General features: G+C 31.8%; 1 protein-coding gene and 1 long non-coding RNA gene across 2 annotated transcripts; both read left to right on the forward strand.

Moving 5' to 3' along the window:
• LOC133185629 (uncharacterized) lies at nt 1-3,219 on the forward strand. The gene is made up of 4 exons (XM_061320941.1): nt 1-39; nt 1,738-1,869; nt 2,237-2,338; nt 3,080-3,219. Exons 1-4 carry the CDS (start codon nt 1-3, stop codon nt 3,212-3,214), a joined length of 408 nt encoding a protein of 135 aa, XP_061176925.1. The 3' UTR covers nt 3,215-3,219.
• Nucleotides 3,220-19,016: 15,797 nt separating this feature from the next.
• On the forward strand, nt 19,017-20,826 carry LOC133186097 (uncharacterized). Its single transcript, XR_009721001.1, has 3 exons — nt 19,017-19,111; nt 19,822-19,923; nt 20,647-20,826. It is a non-coding gene; the product is annotated as an uncharacterized LOC133186097 (long non-coding RNA).
• The last annotated feature ends 1,357 nt before the right edge of the window (nt 20,827-22,183 follow it).

Here is a 22,183-nt window from a genome sequence, read left to right on the forward strand (position 1 = left end):
ATGCAGAGAGTGTTACTACTTGTTTGCTGCGTTTATATGGTGAGTAAATCGAATGAATAATTTGAAGAATAAAATGCATTTTAGTAGGGGATCATTTTCTAAATCAGGCATATTTAGTTTTATGTTCATTTGTTTAAGAAAGAAATGGAGATTATTAGTAATTTCTATAAAGAATTGTAATTCACAAAAACTAAATAGTAAACCATTTCCTTTTATAGATTGCATCAATGATAAAAATGTCAACAGCTTCATTCATTATGAATTACAAAGTCAAAAGGATGTGCTGTTGTCATTATTTGATCAAACAAATTATTATAGAGATTGAAAAGAAGAATCAGTGCCTAGGAACAACAACTATAAAAAAAAAATACTATAATCCCCGAAAAGAATTTTTAACATTTTTCCAACGTATATATTGAAAATTTTAATGAAGCTAATTAAGATGTACTGTACCTAAGGTATCATTAAATTTGACATTGATTGTGTTTGTTATCTTATTATTATTTCAAATAAATTGTTGATCATTGATGAAGTCATTCAAATAATGATTTTGAATTCTCTCTTTTGTTATGATTGTGAATGTAATTTTCACCAATAATCTAATTTTAATTATTACATTTTTTTTCAAATAAGATTGTTCTGTAAAATAAACACTCTAAGGATTTTTACATTTCATACTTTGTAGAATAGACCAAGTATACAAAATATCTAATAATTATTTCAAAAGATTATATATCGGATGAGTACTTTGCAATTGATTAATATTGGTCGGGAAAATTCAAGATATAATGAATTTGGAAAATTTGTTACATTTTATTTCTTATCGAATTAAATCCGCCAAAAATAGTGTTTCTTTCAAAATGTCTCATGTTCATAAGAATATTTCTTTCTTCTGAGTTGATTCTTAAAGTAATCAAATTTGTGTTTCTTAAACAGATTTGAAGTTCCCCTTTTTTTAAATTCCTTGGATTCTCTGATCAGTAACCTTCATTAACTATTCAATTACAATCCTTGATTGAAAAATTTCTGCTTGGAAATGGTATTCCAGACAAAGTTATGTCATGTTAATACGGTGTACACAAAATTAATGGTCATTTTATACATGATGCAATAAGCAAGCGTATTGAATAATGAGCGTGTACAAAAATCTTACAAAAAAATTATTATGAGTCTAGGGGAATTCTTCAAGAGTATTTGGAGACCACAAATATGTAACGATATCATCATGCTATCAACAAAGATCATCACAAATATGTACAGCATTGAAATACATTTCAAAAATACTTTCATTTATTTCGAGTTTAGAAATTGTTTGTTGGATAATATATTACTAAGTCTACTTACATGTACATGTGTACAGTCTACAAAATTAAATGCAATTGACAGGTGTTCGAAACGAACTCGTACTTCACTTGTGACAATGACGCATTGAATCATGTCAATGCTTTTCAATAAAGTTCTGTCTTATTTGCAAAAGTGAAAGTTTTCAAAATCTCATAATAAAATAAATTTATATGCTGTACAAATTAAGAAAGGATGATATTGTGTACTCCTAGTGATCAATTATACAGGACTCTTTGGTTCACGATATCAAAAAATCCTTAAACTTTTAGTATAGTGTAATTTGAAAAATAATTAAAAGATGAGTTTTAGAAGTTCATCTCATAAACTGATTTACTATCACCAGAATTTCACAATTCACTGGTGCATCATTTCGATAAAAATATTTCTTTCAAGGCTACGGCTGCAACAACAACAAACCGACCGCAGCATTCCACCCATACCCATCGTCCACACTCTCACGGAACGCGCCCCACTCACGAGGCATCAGTGGGAGAATCGTTCTCATTCTACTACGACTATCACACGGTAAATAAATTCCTTTACTACTAACCCAAATAACAAAATCATTTTGTTTAATGACCTGCAGGTAATTCTTGCAAGGGTTTGAAGCAAACCACTTTTTATTTTCATATCTTGCAAGCACATTTACTGCTATTTCAAGTATAGTGTAAGTTGCTTACTTTGACAAGACGTGATTTCTCTTTTTTGCTTGAATTTGCTTGAATTACTGAAAGTTCAAGCAGAAAAGAAAATTATACTTAATGAAGTAGAGAGACTAGGTTGCGAGACAAGTTTATCATATATTTGGAGTGAATTCCTTTTCCTGATACACGTATAATAGGTAGTGAAATATACAAATATATGATTATCTTTTTTGTCATTATCATTGTAGCATATTTTGTCAGTAAGATCTGGACATACGTGTTATCTGTATAAAACAAGTCCACAGGAACAGATGGACGTTCATTCTTCACATGGACTTCATTCAATTGAGGTAAAAAAATAATAAAATAAAAAAAAATGATATCATGTTAATGATCGACTTAGTTTTTATCCAAAAGCGCGATGCTTTCTTCCTTTGATGAGAAAAAAGTGAAGACACTATTGGAGAACTGAGTTACGTGATTGGTAACTTGGGCTTTAATGGATTTACAGAAAGACAAAAAGAGTCGAACAAATTGTTTCAGGATTGTCTCTCTGCTTTGCAAACGACACAAAACGGAGAAAGTCCTCGACTAAATAACCCTTTTACATTTTTACCAGAGTATTTGAAATTGGATTCACTGGAATGACTCAATGTTTCACAAACATATTTTTTCATGAACAGTTTAAAAAAACAAATAATAATATACCACGTAAAATATTCATTTTTTTAGAACATAAAACTGTAAACGACTTATTTGGAAAACCTAGACTTTTTTGGTTGTTTAAAACCTGTAATATTTTTTTTTTTTTTTTTTTTTTTTTTTTTTTTTTTTTTTTTACAAAATGTAAAATAACTCCCACTTTTAACTCGAAAATGAAATTAAACATTTATATTACATAGATAAAAAAATGTTTCGTACATTATGTACGTGTGTAACACATGATAAAGATTCGCCGCAACCGATCATCAACATAAAAGAAAGGGAAAAATTATATTTTTTTGTCTTTAAAAACTTGCATGAGATTCATAACTTAATACGCTTGAAGGAATTCATCTTGTTTAAATGTTTTACATTTTTATTTTCCTCAGAAAAATGTCATTGATATCATCGACTCCAATCCAACTATGGTCTCCATAACACACGATGCTCTGGTTGCCATGCATGCAGCACTTGGACACATATGTAACCCGAAGCGCTACACCAATATCTATCAGATTAACTAGTTCGCTACAGCAAATAATAAGTGGACTCCAATCATTTATTTGTTAATGAATGATTCATGATATAAAAGTTCCAACAAATCATGTTTTGTTTTTCATATCTATAAAGTAAGGAACAAACTGTAACAGAGATAAATACATTATTTGTTGTATATAGTGAGGCCACATTCCTACTAGCACTAGATAGTAGGTTAAACCTTTAACTCAGATTTTTAGATAAGTTTTGGGGTTAAAGCCACATTTAGACGCCCCCTAGCTAGTCGGTCATATTGCTGCACAAGTACAGAAAGCTACATGAAATGTGACGTTTGTAGAATCTCGTGTGCAAAGCTTTCTTAGAGGTAAGTAATCTCAAGAAAAATGGGTTAAATAACAGAATTAAATTACATATTGGGGCGAAATTCTACTAGAATTATCTTGTGGGTCACCATTAAGCTCAGTTGGAAGGACATCGGATTTTATATCTGAGGTCTTAGGTTCAAGCCACATTGTGGACAAACCTAGTAAATCGGTCAGATTGTTGCTGAAGTATCGAAACTAACATGAGATGTGGTACCTCGTGTGTGAGATTTCTTAGGGGTAACAAATCTCACGAAAGAGTTTTAAAAATGTGTAACAGATTTAAAGGTACATAGCGAGACCAAGCTCCTATAAGCATTATCTTGTGGGTTTTAACAATCTAGCTCAGCAGAGCTCTGGGTTTTAAATTTAAGAGTTGCAAGTTATTGTAGAAAGCCAAATTGTTGACAATCCCAAACTGATCGGTCACAAAGCCAATAAGAATGTTTCTATTTCGCATAAGGTCATGGTCAATTGTCTAATTCGGTGTTCACTGCAACCAACCTGGTCCGGAAGGTACTGAGTATTCTTTTTAGAGAAGTGAACAGGCTTTCGCCTTTGTAGGCAAGAGCCTGTCCACTTCTCTAAAGAGAATAGCCAGGAAGGTACTGAGTTCTTACAATATTATATTCGAATTCTGTTTGCTACATACATATGCTAGATCATGTTTTAGCTCACCTGAGCATTCAAAGGGGCTTCTCGGCACACGTGTTATTTTATTCGTGTTTTTTTCTTTCGCCTGCTGTCATTTACAATTAAACTCTCCTATATTTTCAATTGCTCAAAACCACGTGCACTGGGCTAACTTCAACTAACATCAACTAACATGGCATAAAATATTCATATGTTTCAGAGGTTAAAAAGAAAAAAAGTCCTCATTAAAGGAAAAATCGGGAAAATGGGAACTATTGACGCAAAAAAGACAAAACCTTAATGAAGGCTTCCTCAATGGCTAAAGGTTCGGACTATATACATGGGGATATAGCATCGTTTTTGAAATGGGGGGCGGGCAGTCAGAGAAAAAATTTCAACTTACCAGAAAGAAAAGGAAAATTGTCCTAACTCGATAAACTTATTTCGCGTGTGTGATAGGGTCCCAACTTTTTTCAGTTACAATTTTTATTCATACACTCCTACATAATCTATTTGAACATACAGCAACAAAAAATGATGCTACGTGCCTGATATATACATGTTGGTCCCAGGTTTTGTTTTACTTAGAAAATCCAAATTATCTTTCCAAGAACTATTAAGAGGACTAATATACAAGCATTCTCAGGTAATGTAGACTCACATTTGTTTAAATCGGTTGGGTGAGTGGCTCCAGGTTTTGCATGGAAAAATAATGTTCAAGACTAGAATTTAAGTACAGGTCCCAGTAACAATCAGGCAGGAGGTGATACACGGGGTTCTCAGAAATTAATGATTTTTCACTCACAGTTTTTTTCTTGGTCTATAAGCCAGGTATGTGGAAGGAAAAATATTTTGGGTCATTGTTACTATGGAAACCTGGATAAAGAAATTTCCCTAACAACTGGGCAATTTTCCTTTGAAGATTAACGAAATTTCACTCATTTTGGAGGTTTTATACGAAATGTTAATAAAGTATTTTTATTCTTATTTAGTGTAATAAGAAAGTGTTCTTTCAATGTAATAAAAAGAAATTACATTCTCTAATACATTTGCTATAGACACAGGTAAAGATACCTGTTTCAAATTTTTTGCTGATTCAGCATTTTGCTTGATTTTAGCAAAATTCAAGTCGATATTATTCATTTCACCATCTTAATACAATTGTGTCATCTATTTCATGTAAAACCACAGGAAAGCCTCTCTAAGAATTTGAAGTGAAAAGTTTTGCAAATTTAAAATTCCTGTCTGTTGCTAAGCAACAAAAATGGATGGTTTGAAAAATTTAAAAAGGGGAAAATGTAAAGCATTGGAAGAAAAATCGGATAAATTGTAATTATTGAGTACCCAAAACAAATTTTAAAATAATAAAAATATAAAATATTCCTCCTTGTATACTAAAGACTATTTTACAATAAGCTATCTCCATGGCAACAGCAAATTTTTCTTAGCAATGAAGCATTGAAAGTTATTTTTAGCACATATTCATCTAAGTTTTTAAAAGATTATCTGATTCTAATAATTGAATCGCTATTGCCCAGAATAGGCATTGTCAAACTGGGTTTTTTTTTAAAAGTATTTTTAAATTAATTCATCCATAGCAACAGAACTTGTCCACATAGCAACAAATGCATTTATGAAGAATCAGTATGTAGCAATTCCTCAACAAAAATCAGTGTCTTTTAGGATGTTAACTAGGCAAAAACATTCTACTTACGGAAATGAAAAATCATTTACTTGACTTATGACTGTGGTATTTTTACACTTTTAAATGGTAAATCAATTACCTACTATTCATACTAGTGGCTTATTGAGACTCGAATTTCTGAAAATTTTGCATCATGACCAATATTTGCAACGAAAACTGGATAGTCTAATTTCTGTCAAGTTTTAAAAATACAGTAATCTCGTTAAGAAAAAAAAATTACTTTTGATGAGGTCAACTTGTGAGAATGCAGACATGGTGAGGAATTGATTGACCGAGGCCAAAGGCTGAGGCTAATCAGTTCCTGACAAAGTCCGTATAGTATCAAGTAGGCAGAATTCAGAACTCAAAAACTGTATTCTAAATTATCAGGAATTCTAACTTTTTTTTTTCAGAATTCACCTATTTTCTCCATCAAATATATAAATGACCATAATATACTTAGTATTTTGTTTTGTAGCAAGATATAATTATATTTCAACAGTTTAAACTGTTTAACAAAGGTGGGAGAAAATATGTTAAAAGAATAAATATTCAAATAAATATTATTAAAACAATAAATTATCCATTTACTTATAAGGAGTTTGGACAGTTTGATACTGGAGTCTGCAATTTGACTAGCTAATAAAAATGTAAGCAAAGCTATCAAGATTGGCCAAGACGGAAACCCCAATTAAACAAACTCTTTCTAGCGAGACTACTGTCTCCTGAAGAACGAGATAAAAAAGACCTATTTTGATGAAATAGCTACATATGTAACATATTATCGTGAGATACTAAGTCGTGAACAAGATAGCTAATTAATTATAATGATAAAAAGACGACTTACTAATTGAAACGTTTTAATATGATATCAAACTTGTTGTAAAGAGACTATTAACTCTTGGAGAATGAGATTAAAAAAATATTATAATATGATACTAACTTGTTATAAAAACAAGATAAGAAGTCCATTCTAATGGGGGTAACTAATTCATCATTTAAGGAATGAATTTAATAGCTGGTTGTACTGTATAACCTGGGTTGAGACAGTTTACGCTTTATAAATCGCGAAGCAGTTAATAAAAAAGCATAAACTGTTCCAACCCAGGTTATAAATGAAATACATGGTTACTGTGTTTAAATATAAGCTATATTTGGGCGAGGGTAAGAAAATGTGATAGAGGGTGAGGCTTGCCGAGCCCTCAATATTAGTTATGTAGATACTTAGAGGGATAATACGGAAATGTATGGGGTCCTTGAAAAAATGCATATTGGGCGAGGCATAAGCAGAGCCCAATGTGTATTTTTTCAAGAACCCCATATATTTTTGTATTACTCCTCTATGAATTGTCGGCGGATTTTCCAGTTATTTCCCGATCATGACAAGGAGCCTCCATGGCAGCTGTTCCACACCTCTGATGTCTTAGAGGTCCGTGTTTGCTCTACTCCTATTTTGTAATGTTAAATGGACTTTTAAGCTTAAATACTGTTCGTTATCTCCACATATTTCATGAAAAAGGTGAAGATAACGAACACTGATCGATCTAGAAAAAATCTATAAACAATACAAATACGTAAACAGGGCATAAAAACGGATCCCTGCAAATTCCAGAGATGGGATTAGTTGCTTAGGAGAAGTAAGCAATCCCTGTTGACTGGTCAAACCCGCTGTGTGCGCTATGTATAAGTCAGGTAGACTGAACATTCCGTATTGAAATTCAGTCTGAAAACGAAGGCTCATCCAAATTACGACCCAATGAAAGATTATATTTCTAACGAGGTCATTATAACGACCATCGAATTCACAAAATGTTGACAATAAATGAGGTTGTTGAAATCTCTGTAGCATCAATTTATCTATAAGTAGCCTGTCTCGGTTTAAAAATTGATCTAACTCAGAACATGCTTTGAGTATCGAATAAGTGGAAAAAGAAAACACCATATGTAGGTGAAGGTGGAATATTACTACTCAAGTAAGAAATTTAGAAGGAATCGCTGAAATCATCTTATTTGTCATACAATTTAATTGTTAGTCGCCCCTTATCGTTTAAAGTCAGTATAACATCCAAATATAAAACAGATGTGGCAGATTCTTGTGTTTTAAAACGAGTTAGTTCGTTAGGATATATCTACATCTGAATGGAAGTAATTATTGATTATGATCAAACGTCGTCTATATACACATATCTGAATGTCGAGTTGAAGGCCAATCAAATAGTTTTCTCCTTCTCATGTAGAAGTTTTTGAATAAATTTTGCTTCAAAAGAATACAAATCAGGTCGGTTAATAAACGAGCTCATCAGAATTCAAACAGTTTCTGGAAGATCTGGTCTCCAAAGACTATATAAATGTTGTCAATGAGAAATAAAGAAAGATTTAAAATAACTAATACGTTGTTAGGAACAATTAAGAATCAATTATTCGATAAATATAGAATATCACACTCCGGGCTTGGACTGATACCAGGGCCGAGATCAAAACACAAGTGTGGTGTGGTTTATGTCATATAACTAAAACAGACAATATTATGCAAAGCATATTATTATACTGAAAAAAATATTGAAAACAGTGAATTCGTATTTTAATTGCAAGGAATGAAATGAGAGTTATCCACCTGTGTTTTTGGTCTTTGTAAAGGAGAAAAGATGTTGTTCGACGAAAGTCGCTGATTAATGAAATATGGAGACAACAAACAGTATTCAAGCTCAAAGTCCATTTAAACAATACAAATCGGGAACAGGGCATACATGGACCTCAGAAAATATCAGAGGTGGGATCAGGTGCCATTGAGGAATGAGCGTCCCCTGCCGACCGGTAACATTTTCTGTTTCAACAACCTATGGGTACACAGATAGGGCGCTAGGTTTAGTTCGGGAGGAATTCAGCAATACGCTACGTAATTTTTGTTCTTTCAGCGATTCATGAACTCGTTTGGAATGTCATTAATAAGCAGAAACAGCCATCCTCGCTACGTCCAGGATTACAGGCTCAAACTTTGACGTTGTGCGACACAGCATCAAATTCCCGTAAACAAAATTGAACAGTCATGAATCATTTACTTCAAAAATGCGAATTATAGGCTTTGGGCACATTTGTTTGTCAATACGTTCTATTTCTACTATGGAAGAGTTATACTTCTTAGTGCGCTCTTTTGTGAAAAAGTCGGAAGATGTACAAATCTCGCGGGATTTCTGGGACAAACGTAACATAAACATGTAAACAATATGTTGAATGTCGATGAACAAATCCTAAGAAAATGCAAATGAAATATTTTATTATTGTGGACTTCATAAACATCAAGAGTAGGAATGACAACGATAACAATTTGTATCTATTGTTGATCGTATCTATATATCGTATGGTACATCTAAATACAATACACATGCCTCGGAAATGTCGTATTTTTTATTAATGGATGATAAATTTAGGGTTCTCGCTCTCTTACATATGTCTTTTAGTTCTTCTATTCTTTAACTGGAATGACAAATACATTTAACATTTAAAATTGGATTGAGATTGGCACGTTTTGTATTATCCGCAACGCCATGCTGTCCCAGTCCCACGACCAAACGCGCCTCTAATTTTGAAGAGTTCACTAATGGAAATAGAACGTATTTGACATTTATCTAAGTTTATTTTTCTATGCATTTTTTTATTTATTTGTACGAGGGTTGCCCCAGAAAACGTGAACTTTTTAAATATTTCAAAAACTATTCAGCCAAAATTAACAATTTTTTGCACTTTGTTGGGAAGTGATATTTTCGTTATTTTGACAGAATATTTTTGTTGTAATGTCATGATCATGTAACAACAGCATTTAAAGTGTGTCAAACATCGGTGGTCGGCGCATTGCAATTTTCTTTAGCTTAGGAAATATCATTGTCAATGAAACTGTCTTTAATACCAACTATACGTAAATATAATATGAAAAAAATTAACTCCTTAGAAACTCTATGATCTGGAGTACTCATTACATTAAGTAAAAAATCATTAATTTGGCATCATTAGTGACAAAAATTTGACGTTAAATTCCCAATCACTTTTAGTTCGATATTGTCAAAAATTATGACGTCGGGCGATAATGTGGAGCACCATATTATCAAGCAGTACTGTAGTGAGCGGGAAAAGAGATGTTAACGCCGGAACGACACAAACGTATGTCTCGGACACAGATTTATACCTAGTTGCAGAGGTTCGAGGATGGCTTGACTGGTTATTCAATGGAAGAAGCATTTGATAGAATAGAAATGAACACAAACTGAATAGTCAGGAGCTGAACGTCATACAAGGCGACCCCCTTTCAACTAAACGAGCAGTTAGATTTATGATCGGGGTTGGGAAACTTTCTAATAGATTAAAGGAATTAATTCCACGATCTTTTGGTAACGCTAATATCTTATATTGATAACTTGGTAATTAAAAGAGGTTAAATACAGTGTCGAATTTATGCTCCAGACGAATTTAATCAGAAGCATGATTCAATAATAAATTCACAAACGCCACTAGTTACGTTTTGACGTCGTCAGTGTTGCGCCGACAGCTATTCCGTAAGATTCGTTTACCTAAGAGAAAAATCTTATCTATAGAGATATCTTATTGATATTTGTATGCATTATTAAAAAAAAATGTTGATTATGGTGTATGCCTGTTTTTAACTTTATAGTATTAGTGAAACAAAAGATATTGAAAATGTTTGCGTTTTTCTGGGACAACCCTCGTATTGTAACAGACAAGTTGCTGTCCTTTAAAAAAGGACTGCAATACGTGGACCATATGCATGTGTTTCTACACAAAATTCAAAGAAAATTTCTAGATTTAGTGATTTTACAAAGGTGTAATTAAATTTAATTTTTTTACGTGCATGTTGTAATTTTCATCGCTATTTAAGTCTGCTTAGTTATGCTGTAATGATAAAAAACCATGACCTTGAAACTATGTGAATATGAAATGTTCAATCTAATTAATTAAAATTAGATGTTCCGAATCTCAAAAGAAGCAGTAGCGGATTCGGAACATCTAATTTTAGTTAGATTGTGAAATGTTGATCCAGGTATCTATCACAATTGTAAACACTGGTAAAGTATCCTTTAAAATTAACAACAGAATTAAAAGAGGCCTAAGTGTGCAGGTGTTGTAATGGTTGAATTGCAATTCCGTTAGCGGATCCAGGAAAGGGGAGGGGGGGTTCTAGTTTTTAGTGAAAATTGGAGTAAATTAAAAGTCGAATATCTTGGATATGGGGTAACCCATATCTATTCTTGTTACAACAACCGTCAATGTATCCATGGACGAGTTCATTGCTTACTCTGAAAGGTGACACAGGTCAACCTTTCGTTAACATTTTCTACAATGGACTGCCTATTTTGAGTGATTGTACTTTCATAGCAAAGTTGTTAAAATTTTATTCCCGATTGGCCTATAGTTTTATCATTTTAAAAAATCGTGCTATTTCGATACATGTAAGGGACTTGACATCTGCACTAGATTTATACGGAAGATATCCTATCATTGGAAAGATCTGTAGTACGCAGATTTTTTTTTTTTGATGTTTCTCCCTCTCCCCCACATGGAAAAACGTTGAGCACTACAGGCCTCTATCAAGCTATATTTGGATTGCTGTCAATCAAATTATTTTGCGAACCTTAATGCACAAAATGAATGCCGGTAAATCTTTTAAAACTTAGTAGTTGAATTAAGTTTTTAATTAAACATGTTCAAGCTGTTAAGCTATCTATATAAGTTTTCCCTACTTATTTAAAATGCTTGTACCATAGAATTTAGTTTGTATATAAGGATACATGTATTAAAGAGAAATTCAGATCTTGGTTACGCCAAAGAATAAACGATGTGCAGATTTTAGAGCGAGGTTTGCCAATAATTGGCATATTCTAATTCGAAAGGGGCGAATTGTTCTAAGGGCAAGATGTCTTAGAAGCGAACTCTCTAGCATTCTCGCGCATGCGTAGCCTGAAGTAAGCCCATGGCATCCGGTTTAACCCCTCCAAATCAATACAGTATTTTAGATACGGAATAATACTCAAAATATATTTTGTCAGTAATAGTGATAAATTACTCAAAAAAATGTGTCACTGAAAAAATAACGTATTTTAAACAATTGATTTTATGTCATATTTCACCAAAATATATCATTTTGTCCTGCAAAAGAGCAGAACTGCAGTTATCGTGAAACAGTCTATTATCTCTAAATTTCGTTTATCTACTAATGTCCTGGAATAAAAAAAAAAACACCTTATTCTATGTGTTTTTTCAGTGACTATATTACAATTATCCATGTGTCTGAATCATCTACAATGGTATCATCTACATTGTTATCAATCGGTTTGTTTTTATTCGAGGAAATGCGAACTGAAACTGTTTACAGTAAAAGATTTTCTCAGTGGGATGCAACCGTGATATTAATTTCAGTAAATAATTTTTTATTGTTGATACTTTAATTTGTATAAACTTTGGTTTTCAGTTCTTGTGTTCCTTGCAACACACTGTAAATGTATCTGTGTATTTGTGAGGGGAAAAACATAATTCTACGGAAAACAGGAGGAATAACCCAGCTAAGGGGAGGAAAGAAATACACCTCTACATTTTTAGAGTTGTTTCTCTTTGATCAGTGACCTTCTGAAAACGGTTAATCTTTTTCATTTTTTTTTCAAAGAAAAGAAAAGCAAGAAAATATTTATTTTCGTAATATGATAGTATTGAGATATACCGGTAATATTTATTCTCAACGTTATGCGGCCGATTGTAACGGGAAAAAGCAATGTAGAGTATTAACATTTTTAGATTAAAACATTGCCTTTGTGTATATCATAAATACAATATTAAAGAATTAATTAACTAAATTTAAATTAAAGAAGTTTTAGGAACCTGTCTTTTTTTTTCCTTTTTATGAAGGGGGTGGAGATTTATTGCAATTGTGCAATTTATTGAAATTGCGCAAATGATCAAGGAAAGGAATTGGTATTCCTAAAGAAACCACAATAAAAATCTCTATTCTATTTTTTTTTTTTTTACATTAATTACATCGGGATCATATCGATCATCATTTTGACGCTTCGTAATTAACGAGGTTCGCTCCTGAGCTTTTGAGCGCAGATTTTTATTTTTACCTATATTGAAGAAATTCTGGATAATGTTTTAATTCTTACAATAAATTTGGATTCTACAATGCCAAATAAACTATATTCAGTTAAAACTCCATGATTTAATTCCATACCAAAGGTATTAAGTGAGGAACTATAGTTTGTGGCGGAAGGGTTTTTTTTAGAAGAAAATGATCATTTTTTTCTCTTTCGAAGTATTTAAAATATGTTAAGTTTGGATTCCTATTTTTACATGCAGTCTGCACACAGAGTTATTTTGTGCAGTGAACTGTTTTATACTGGTCCTAAATTATATATTTAATAAACTGTCATGAATTCTATCATCATATTTGATAAATATAGCAAATATATTGTGAAAATCAAGAAAAAAGAATGGCTCTAGAGTAATTTAAGCTTAAAATTAGCACTATTTTAGTAATATCTAAAAATTAACATCACTGACCCCCACTTTTAACTTTTTTTTTCTGAATATATAAGATACTTTTAACCATTCTTCTTAAATTCAGTAAACTGTCACTACTTTTTAATGTGTTTTTTTTTTTTTTTTTTTTTTTTTTTTTTTTTTTTTTTTTTTTTGCTTGTTAAATTATTAATGCTAGCAAAATGAAATTTTTTGAGTGCAAAAAGGTCAAATAATTGAACATGCGGAGTAATTTGAAAATTTTTTCGTTGTCAAAAATTCTAATGGGTCTATTCAAGATGCAATAAGACTGTGTTTGTTCCCATAACTTATTTGAATAAAAAATATTGGAGGAAAAACTTTAAAAATTGATTTATGTGTAAGACGTATTTACAGTGCAAAAAGGTAAAACTAAATGCTTTGTAGCGCCAAAAGAAGCGCATTGACCCCCATTTTTTGTTTTGATTTTTAATTAAGCTATGTGTATAAATTCTAAAAATATACTTGATAAAAAATTCTCATTACTTTTTATGGCAGGATCCAACCTCCTTAACGTCAAATTTTACGTTATGTTAAACGTTTAATTGAAATCGCAAGAGTTATCTCCCCCAGTGTGTTGTATGTCTTTAATTATCTGTCCAAAAAATCGCCTAAAGTTATTTATTTCCCCTGCAAAAGAGTAATACCACAGTTATCGTGAAAAGACTTCAATACTTTACAGATATTCTAACTGACATACATTTATTCTTTATCCATATGAAAGTAAACCGAATCAAAGTTTGTATTTTTTTTTTCTATTTGTTTCTTCTAAAATTCTCTAGAAATGTGTGAATCGTGGTTGACCAGGTCCTTGTTTTATATGAGTACATTTAGACTTACTACAAATTTCTTATCCTGGCAGTCATTAAGTGCTCCACCTTAAAGTGCTGGCGGTTTCCTGATTATGTTCTCTGTAAAGTTTCACATATCGATTTGTCCTTATTCTGAATCAAATTTTTCAACAAATATAATTAAAGTGTCCTAATGGGATAGATATCCCAAGCAAAGGCGTAATCAAAGCTTGATATTGATACTGAAAGGAAGACAAAATTGTTTGGAACTTCAATTTTATAATATAATTATTGATAACTGGAGGTAATTTAAATCACTCGTAAACAAAAAGTCTACGCTACCTAGATATTGGCCAGTTTAACCAAAATCCTCAAACGTTTTCTTATTCTTCCTCTTCCTTTAGCTACATGTATATTCCAGCTTGGAATATAATTACTTGTGATGTAAGTGTACTTCAAAATCACTTCCATTACGTCGAAGATTACTAGTATCCTGGACAATGGGCTAAAAATGAAAAGGTTGTCAGAATGGATGAAACGTCTTAGAAATATATTAAAGAATCGCATTACAAAAATAAAAGGGAAACATGCAAACTCCATGTATGCGAAAATATGAAAACTGCTTGAAAATTATGTTTTGAATCTTCTGATATTATAACATCTCATATAATTGACAAACAAGTTGATGAAACAAGAATATCAATAGTTTGGTTTAAAGTCATCATTTTGTAAGTTCTATGGTCGATACAATCATCTTGTTAGCAAATACAATCTATCATTAAGTCATTTGCTGACTGACAATTTCATGTCAATTGTTAGGCCATTATTTACACATTGAATTGTCGACGGATTTTTCCGTTGTTTCCCGATCATGAAAAGGACTACACGGCGGGTGTGACCGGTGGTCGGCAGGGGAGGCTCACTCCTCCATGGCACCTTATCCTACCTCTGATATTTTTTAAGGTCTGTGGTTTTGCTCTCGATTTGTATTGTTTTTATGGAGTTTGAGCTTGAATACTGTTCGTTATCTCCATATTTCATATAATATATTACAATACTGCCTTTGTGAGGCACAGTTTTACAACTGCATTTTAGAAGAACTCGGTTTTAATTCCACCTCTAGTAATCCAAATTATACCAACATTTCCCTTTCAAAAGATGAAATTCTTCAAAATCACATTTCATGCAGTACTAGTTTTATTATTTTTATCATTCTAGATAATGGAAGTCTGTATGATATACTGTACCTATACTGGATTCCAAAATCTTACAAACAAAGATATTTTGCAACGTCCATTAAATGTTCAACAAACCCCTATCCTTATTCCTCACTAAAATATTAACTGCTGTTAATGAGAAACTTGAGACGAATTGTGATACAACATATTTAAGACGTGGCGTAGATTCAGTGTGAATTCTGAAAATTTCCAAAGAAATTTTGGCAAATTTAAAACCTCAAACTTTTTTTCAAAAATAAAAAGCTTACTTGGTCTACATGATCAATACATAGGGCTCACGGTGGGTTTGACCGATGACAGGGGATGCTTTCTCCTCCATTGCACTTGATCCCACTTGTGATGGTTCCAGGGATCCATTCTTTTGCCCTGTTTCCGATTTGTATTCTTTATTAGATTCACGAGATTGATCCCTGATCTCTATTTTCACCTTTCACATAAAAAGACATGGTCACATTGTTTCCCTATGCAACTTCAATTAGGTTAAAGTATATGAATTTTCAGATCAGACCTGGGATAATGGTAATGTGTAATGGTAATGCATTGTAATCATTACATTTTTTCAAAGTACTTGGATGTAATGTGTAATGGATTCATCTTTCAATTACAAGTAATTGTAATGTAGTGTATTACTTTCAAAAAAATGACAGTAATGACCATTACTTTTCAATTACGTTTCAATTACATTTTGGTTTTTAATCTCTCTTTATTATTGAATCTGAAACATATAAAGGTCACTTAGAGATTTTTTTCTTATTTATGATGTTAAAGTCTTAAAATCAAAATCCTACATCTTACTTTTAAAAAAAAAGTTTATTAAATGGTGATTGATAGACATACTAAATAATTGTGTTAATAGAAAACTTCTTGACAAGACAGTTATAAAATCAATTGAAGAGAGCCAGAATTTATTTTTTTAAAGAAATAATTAGGTTTCAAAGAAAGCCGCAAAACAAATGACATTAATACATGTATACTGAGTCTACCAATTAAGATACAAACTATATTTTTCAACTTGTTGGTTTTTTTTTTTTTTCACAAAGTTCATTTTGGTAAAATTGACTTGGTAACAAGATACAAGATCAGTATGATCTACTTTAAGACATGAAGGGAAACTTAGGTCAAATATAAATATTGATATATTGTCCATCATTCATTTTTGGTAGCTTAAGAGTCACCTCAAAATTCAAATCTTCATCTATTTACAATTTATAGCTTCATTTATTTTGCCTGCTCAGCTAATTACAAGTACTGATTAATTCATCAAATTATTAAAAACTACTCATTTTACAATTACAGCAGTATCTGTTAATTAAATATCACTTTACATAAAACATGTAGTATGATATGTTTATCATTTATTTAAAAAATACCAACCGAGGAACTAACATCAGAGACTGAACAGACCTACAACATTAAAAGTGTTCTAGCTGTTTCTTTCTTTGTCAACTGTAGATTGGTAAACTACGTGAACATGATAGATGAATCCAAAATCCAAATACCACTCTGACTTATAAACCTGAGGGAAAGCACAAAGTGTGAAAAGAATAGATATAAATTGTGTGGTCATAAAATTTGTGTTTTTCTCTTATAAAATGTAATGTGTAATGTTTTTACAAAGTAATTGTAATTTAATTAATTACTTTTCTGAATGAGAGTAATGGTAATGGTATAATTGTAATGGTAAAAATTTCAAAGTAATTGTAATTTAATGCATTACATTGCCGTGGACAAAGTATGTGGAAGGAAACATTTTATCTGAAGATTTTGTAATTGAATTGTTGGTAAACAGAGTTCAACTTCTCTGGTAATGCTTTATCAAATTTTATGAGATAAACATTTTATTTAAGATATAATTGAGCGATTAAATAATAACGAGTTAGATAGGATATCTAAAATTAGTTCTAATCATATTGTGAATGAAAGGTCCTCTAAAGAATTGAGTACTACCTGTAAACTACACAGTGTCTTATTAAATTTGCATGTTAACGCATTTTTTTATTTTAAAGATAAAAAATTTTAATGATCGAAATATATAATTATATATTTATTGATATAAATCAATGCATCAGCGTCATTTAGACGTCATTACGAGTCGAGTTTATGATTTTCTAAAACTGTTTCGGAGTTAGATCTCATTAACCAAATTATTTCTAAATACAAAGCAAATTAAAAAAATAAAATAATCTTTGATAGATATACCTGATCTGGGATGATCTTTGTTGCTAGCTTGTAGATTGTTTTGTAAAAAAGGTATCATTAAATTTGACATTGATTGTGTGTTATCCTCTTCTATTTCAAATAAATTGTTGATCATTGATGAAGTCATTCAAATAATGATTTTGAATTCTCTCTTTTGTTATGATTGTGAATGTAATTTTCACCAATAATCTAATTTTAATTATTACATATTTTTTAAATAAGATTGTTCTGTAAAATAAACACTCTAAGGATTTTTTACATTTCATACTTTGTAGAATAGACCAAGTATCCAAAATATCTAATAACCATATCAAAACTATATATATTGGATGAGTACTTTGCAATTGATTAATATTGGTTGGGAAAATTCAAGATATAATGAATTTGGAAAATTTGTTATATTTTATTTCTAATCGAATTAAATCCGCTGAAAATAGTGTTTCTTTCAAAATGTCATGTTCATAAAAATATTTCTTTCTTCTGAGTTGCTTCTTAGAGTAATCTAATTTGTGTTTCTTAAACAGATTTCAAGTTTCCACTTTTTTAAATTCCTTGGATTCTCTGATCAGTAACCTTCATTAACTATTCTATCACAATACTTGATTGAAAAATTTCTGCTTGGAAATAGTATTCCAGACAAAGTTATGTCATGTTAATACGGTGTAACAGAATTAAAGGTCATTTTATACATGATGCAATAAGCAAGCGTATTGAATAACGAGCGAGTACAAAAATCTTACAAAAAATTATTTTGAGTTTAGGGGAATTCTTCAAGAATATTTGGAGCCCACAAATATGTAACGATATCATCATGCTATCAACAAAGATCATCACAAATATGAACAGCATTGAAATACATTTCAAAAATACTTTCATTTATTTCGAGTTTAGAAATTGTTTGTTGGATAATATGTTACTAAGTCTACTTACATGTACATGTGTACAGTCTACGAAATTAAATGCAATTGACAGGTGCTCGAAATGAACTCGTACTCCACTTGTGACAATGACGCATTGAATCATGCTAATGCTTTTCAATAAAGTTCTGTCTTATTTGCAAAAGTGAAAGTTTTCAAAATCTAATAATAAAATAAATGTATATGCGGTACAAATTAAGAAACGATAATATTGTGTACTCCTAGTGATCAGTTATACTGGACCCTTTGGTTCACGATATCAAAAAATCCTCAAACTTTCAATTTAGTGTAATTTGGAAAAAAAATTAAAAGATGAGTTTTAGAAGTTCATCTCTGTACAAACTGATTTACTATCACCAGAATTTCACAATTCACTTGTGCATCATTTCGGTAAAAATATTTTTTTCAAGGCTATGGCTGCAACAACAACAAACCGACCGCAGCATTCCACCCATGCCCACCGTCCACACTCTCATGGAACGCGCCCAACTCACGAGGCATCAGTGGGAGAATCATTCTCATTCTACTACGACTATCACACGGTAAATAAATTTCTTTACTACTAACCCAAATAACAAAATGATTTTGTTTAATGACCTGCAGGTAATTTTTGCAAGAGTTTGAAGCAAACCACGTTTTATTTTCATATCTTGCAAGCACATTTACTGCTATTTCAAGTATGATGTAAGTTGCTTACTTTGACAAGACGTGATTTAGTACAATTCTCTTTTTTTGCTTGAATTATCAGTAAGGCGTGACATTCTCGGCTATACATACATGTAATTAGCGTCTCTCAAGTAGTGAACTAGATTTTCATTGATTGCCAGATTAGCTCATCAATACTGAAATTTACACAGCTTTCATTCACGGATGAAATGCATATTGGATAAAAGTGGCGTCAACGAGTGACGCAAGGAACCAATTACATCGTTTCTTACAATAAAGAGGTGTGGTTTATGTCATCTCATCGTTTGTTAACAACAATCTAAGGTTGCTAATTAATGTTATTCATTTTATAACCAATGAGAATGTAGGTCACCATTTGAGAAACGCTTATTACGTATCGCCGAGAATGTCACGCCTTACTGAAAGTTCAAGCAGAAAAGAAAACTATACTGAATGAAGTAGAGAGACTAGGTTGCGAGACAAGTTTATCATATATTTGGAGTGAACTCTTTTTCCTGATACACGTATAATAGGTAGTGAAATATACAAATATATGATGTATCTTTTTTGTTCATTTTCATTGTAGCATATTTTGTCAGTAAGATCTGGACATACGTGTTATCTGTATAAAACAAGTCCACAGGAACAGATGGACGTTCATTCTTCACATGGACTTCATACAATTGAGGTAAAAAAAATAATAAAATAAAAAAAAATGATATCATGTTAATGAACGACTTAGTTTTTATCCAAAAGCGCGATGCTTTTTCCTTTGGTGAGAAAAAAGTGAAGACACTATTGGAGAACTGAGTTACGTAATTGGTAACTTGGGCTTTAATGGATTTACAGATAGATAAAAAGAGTCAAACAAATTGTTTCAGGATTGTCTCTCTGCTTTGCAAACGACACAAAACAGAGAAAGTCCTCGACTAAATAACCCTTTTACATTTTTACCAGAGTATTTAAAATTCGAAATTGGCTTCACTGGAATGACTCAATGTTTCACAAACATCTTTTTTCATGAACAGTTTAAAAAACAAATAATAATATACCACGTAAAAATATTCATTTTTTTAGAACATAAAACTGTAAACGACTTATTTGGAAAACCTAGACCTTTTTGGTTGTTTAAAACCTGTAATAAGATTTTTTTTTTTTACAAAATGTAAAATAACTCCCACTTTTAACTCGAAAATGAAATTAAACATTTATATGACACAGATAAAAAAAAATGTTTCGTACATTATGTACGTGTGTAACACATAATAAAGATTCGCCGCAACCGATCATCAACATAAAAGAAAGGGAAAAATTATATTTTTTGTCTTTAAAAACTTGCATGAGACTCATAACTTAATACGCTTGAAGGAATCCATCTTGTTTAAATGTTTTACATTTTTATTTTCCTCAGAAAAATGTCATTGATATCATCGACTCCAATCCAACTATGGTCTCCATAACACACGATGCTCTGGTTGCCATGCATGCAGTACTTGGACACATATGTAACCCGAAGCACTACACCAATATCTATCAGATTAACTAGTTCGCTACAGCAAATAAGTGGACTCTACTCATTTATTTGTTAATAAATGATTCATGATATAAAAGTTCCAACAAATCATGTTTTGTTTTTCATATCTATAAAGTAAAGAACAAACTGTAACAGAGATAAATACATTATTTGTTGGATATAGTGAGGCCACATTCCTACTAGCACTAGTTAGTAGGATAAACCTTTAACTCAGATTTTTAGATAAGTTTTAGGTTAAATCCACATTTAGACGCCCCCTAGCTAGTCGGTCATATTGCTGCACACAAGTACAGAAAGCTACATAAAATGTGACGTTTGTAGAATCTCGTGTGCAAAGCTTTCTTAGTGGTAAGAAATCTCAAGAAAAAGGGGGGAAATGTAACAGAATTAAATTACATATTGAAAAAAATCTACTAGAACTATCTTGTGGGTCACCATTAAGCTCAGTTGGAAGGACATTGGATTTTATATCTGAGGTTTGTAGGTTCAAGACACATTGTGGACAACCCTAGTAAATCGGTCAGATTGTTGCTGAAGTATCGAAACTAACATGAGATGTGGTACCTCGTGTGTAAGATTTCTTAGGGGTTACAAATCTCACGAAAGAGTTTAAAAAGGTGTACATTTAAAAGTACATAGTGAGGCCAAGCTCCTATGAGCACTATCTTGTGGGTTTAAATCATTTAGCTCGGCAGAGCACATCTTCGCTAGCCAAGGGTTTCTGATAAGCTACTCTCCTCATAAACTTATGAAGAGAGTAGCGTATTAGAAACCCTTGGCTAGCGAAGATGGGCAGAGCACTAAGAAACCTTGGCTAGCGAAGATGGGCAGAGCACTGGATTTTAAATTTAAGGGTTGCAAGTTATTGTAGAAAGCCAAATTGTTGACATTCCCAAACTGATCGGTCACACAGCCAATAATAATGTTTCGATTTCACAAAAGATCATGGTCAATTGTCTTATTCGGAGTTAACTGCAACTAACCTGGCCCGGAAGGTATTCTTTTTAGAGAAGTGGACAGGCTTTCACCTTTGTAGGCTAGAGCCTGTCCACTTCTCTAAAGAGAGTAGCCAGTAAGGTACTGAGTTCTTACCATATTATGTTCGAATTCCTTTTGCTACATACATATGCTAGATCACGTTTTAGCTCACCTGAGCATTCATAGGGCTTCTCTGCTCACGTGTTATTTTATTCATGTTTTTTCTTTCGCCTGCTGTCATTTACAATTAAACTTTCTTATATTTTCAATTGCTCAAAACCACTGGGTTAACTTCAACTAACATCAACTAACATGGCATAAAATATTCCTATTTTTCGGAGGGTAAAAAGAAAAAAGCCCTCATTAAAGGAAAAACCGTGAAAATGGGAACTATTGACGCAAAAAAGACAAAACCTAAATGAAGGCTTCCTCAATG

This window comes from Saccostrea echinata, unplaced genomic scaffold (assembly GCF_033153115.1).
Source record: "Saccostrea echinata isolate AGI-Se365-2 ecotype Australia unplaced genomic scaffold, CSIRO_AGI_Sech_v1 ptg000012l, whole genome shotgun sequence".
Lineage (NCBI taxonomy): Eukaryota > Metazoa > Mollusca > Bivalvia > Ostreida > Ostreidae > Saccostrea > Saccostrea echinata.

What these genes read in the sequence shown, in the direction of transcription:
- LOC133185629 (XM_061320941.1), top strand. Translation starts at nt 1, where the DNA reads ATGCAGAGAGTGTTACTACTTGTTTGCTGCGTTTATATG. An exon ending in TCTACTACGACTATCACACG is followed by an intron (nt 1,870 to 2,236) that starts GTAAATAAATTC and finishes TTATCATTGTAG; the next exon opens with CATATTTTGTCAGTAAGATC. An exon ending in ATGGACTTCATTCAATTGAG is followed by an intron (nt 2,339 to 3,079) that starts GTAAAAAAATAA and finishes TATTTTCCTCAG; the next exon opens with AAAAATGTCATTGATATCAT.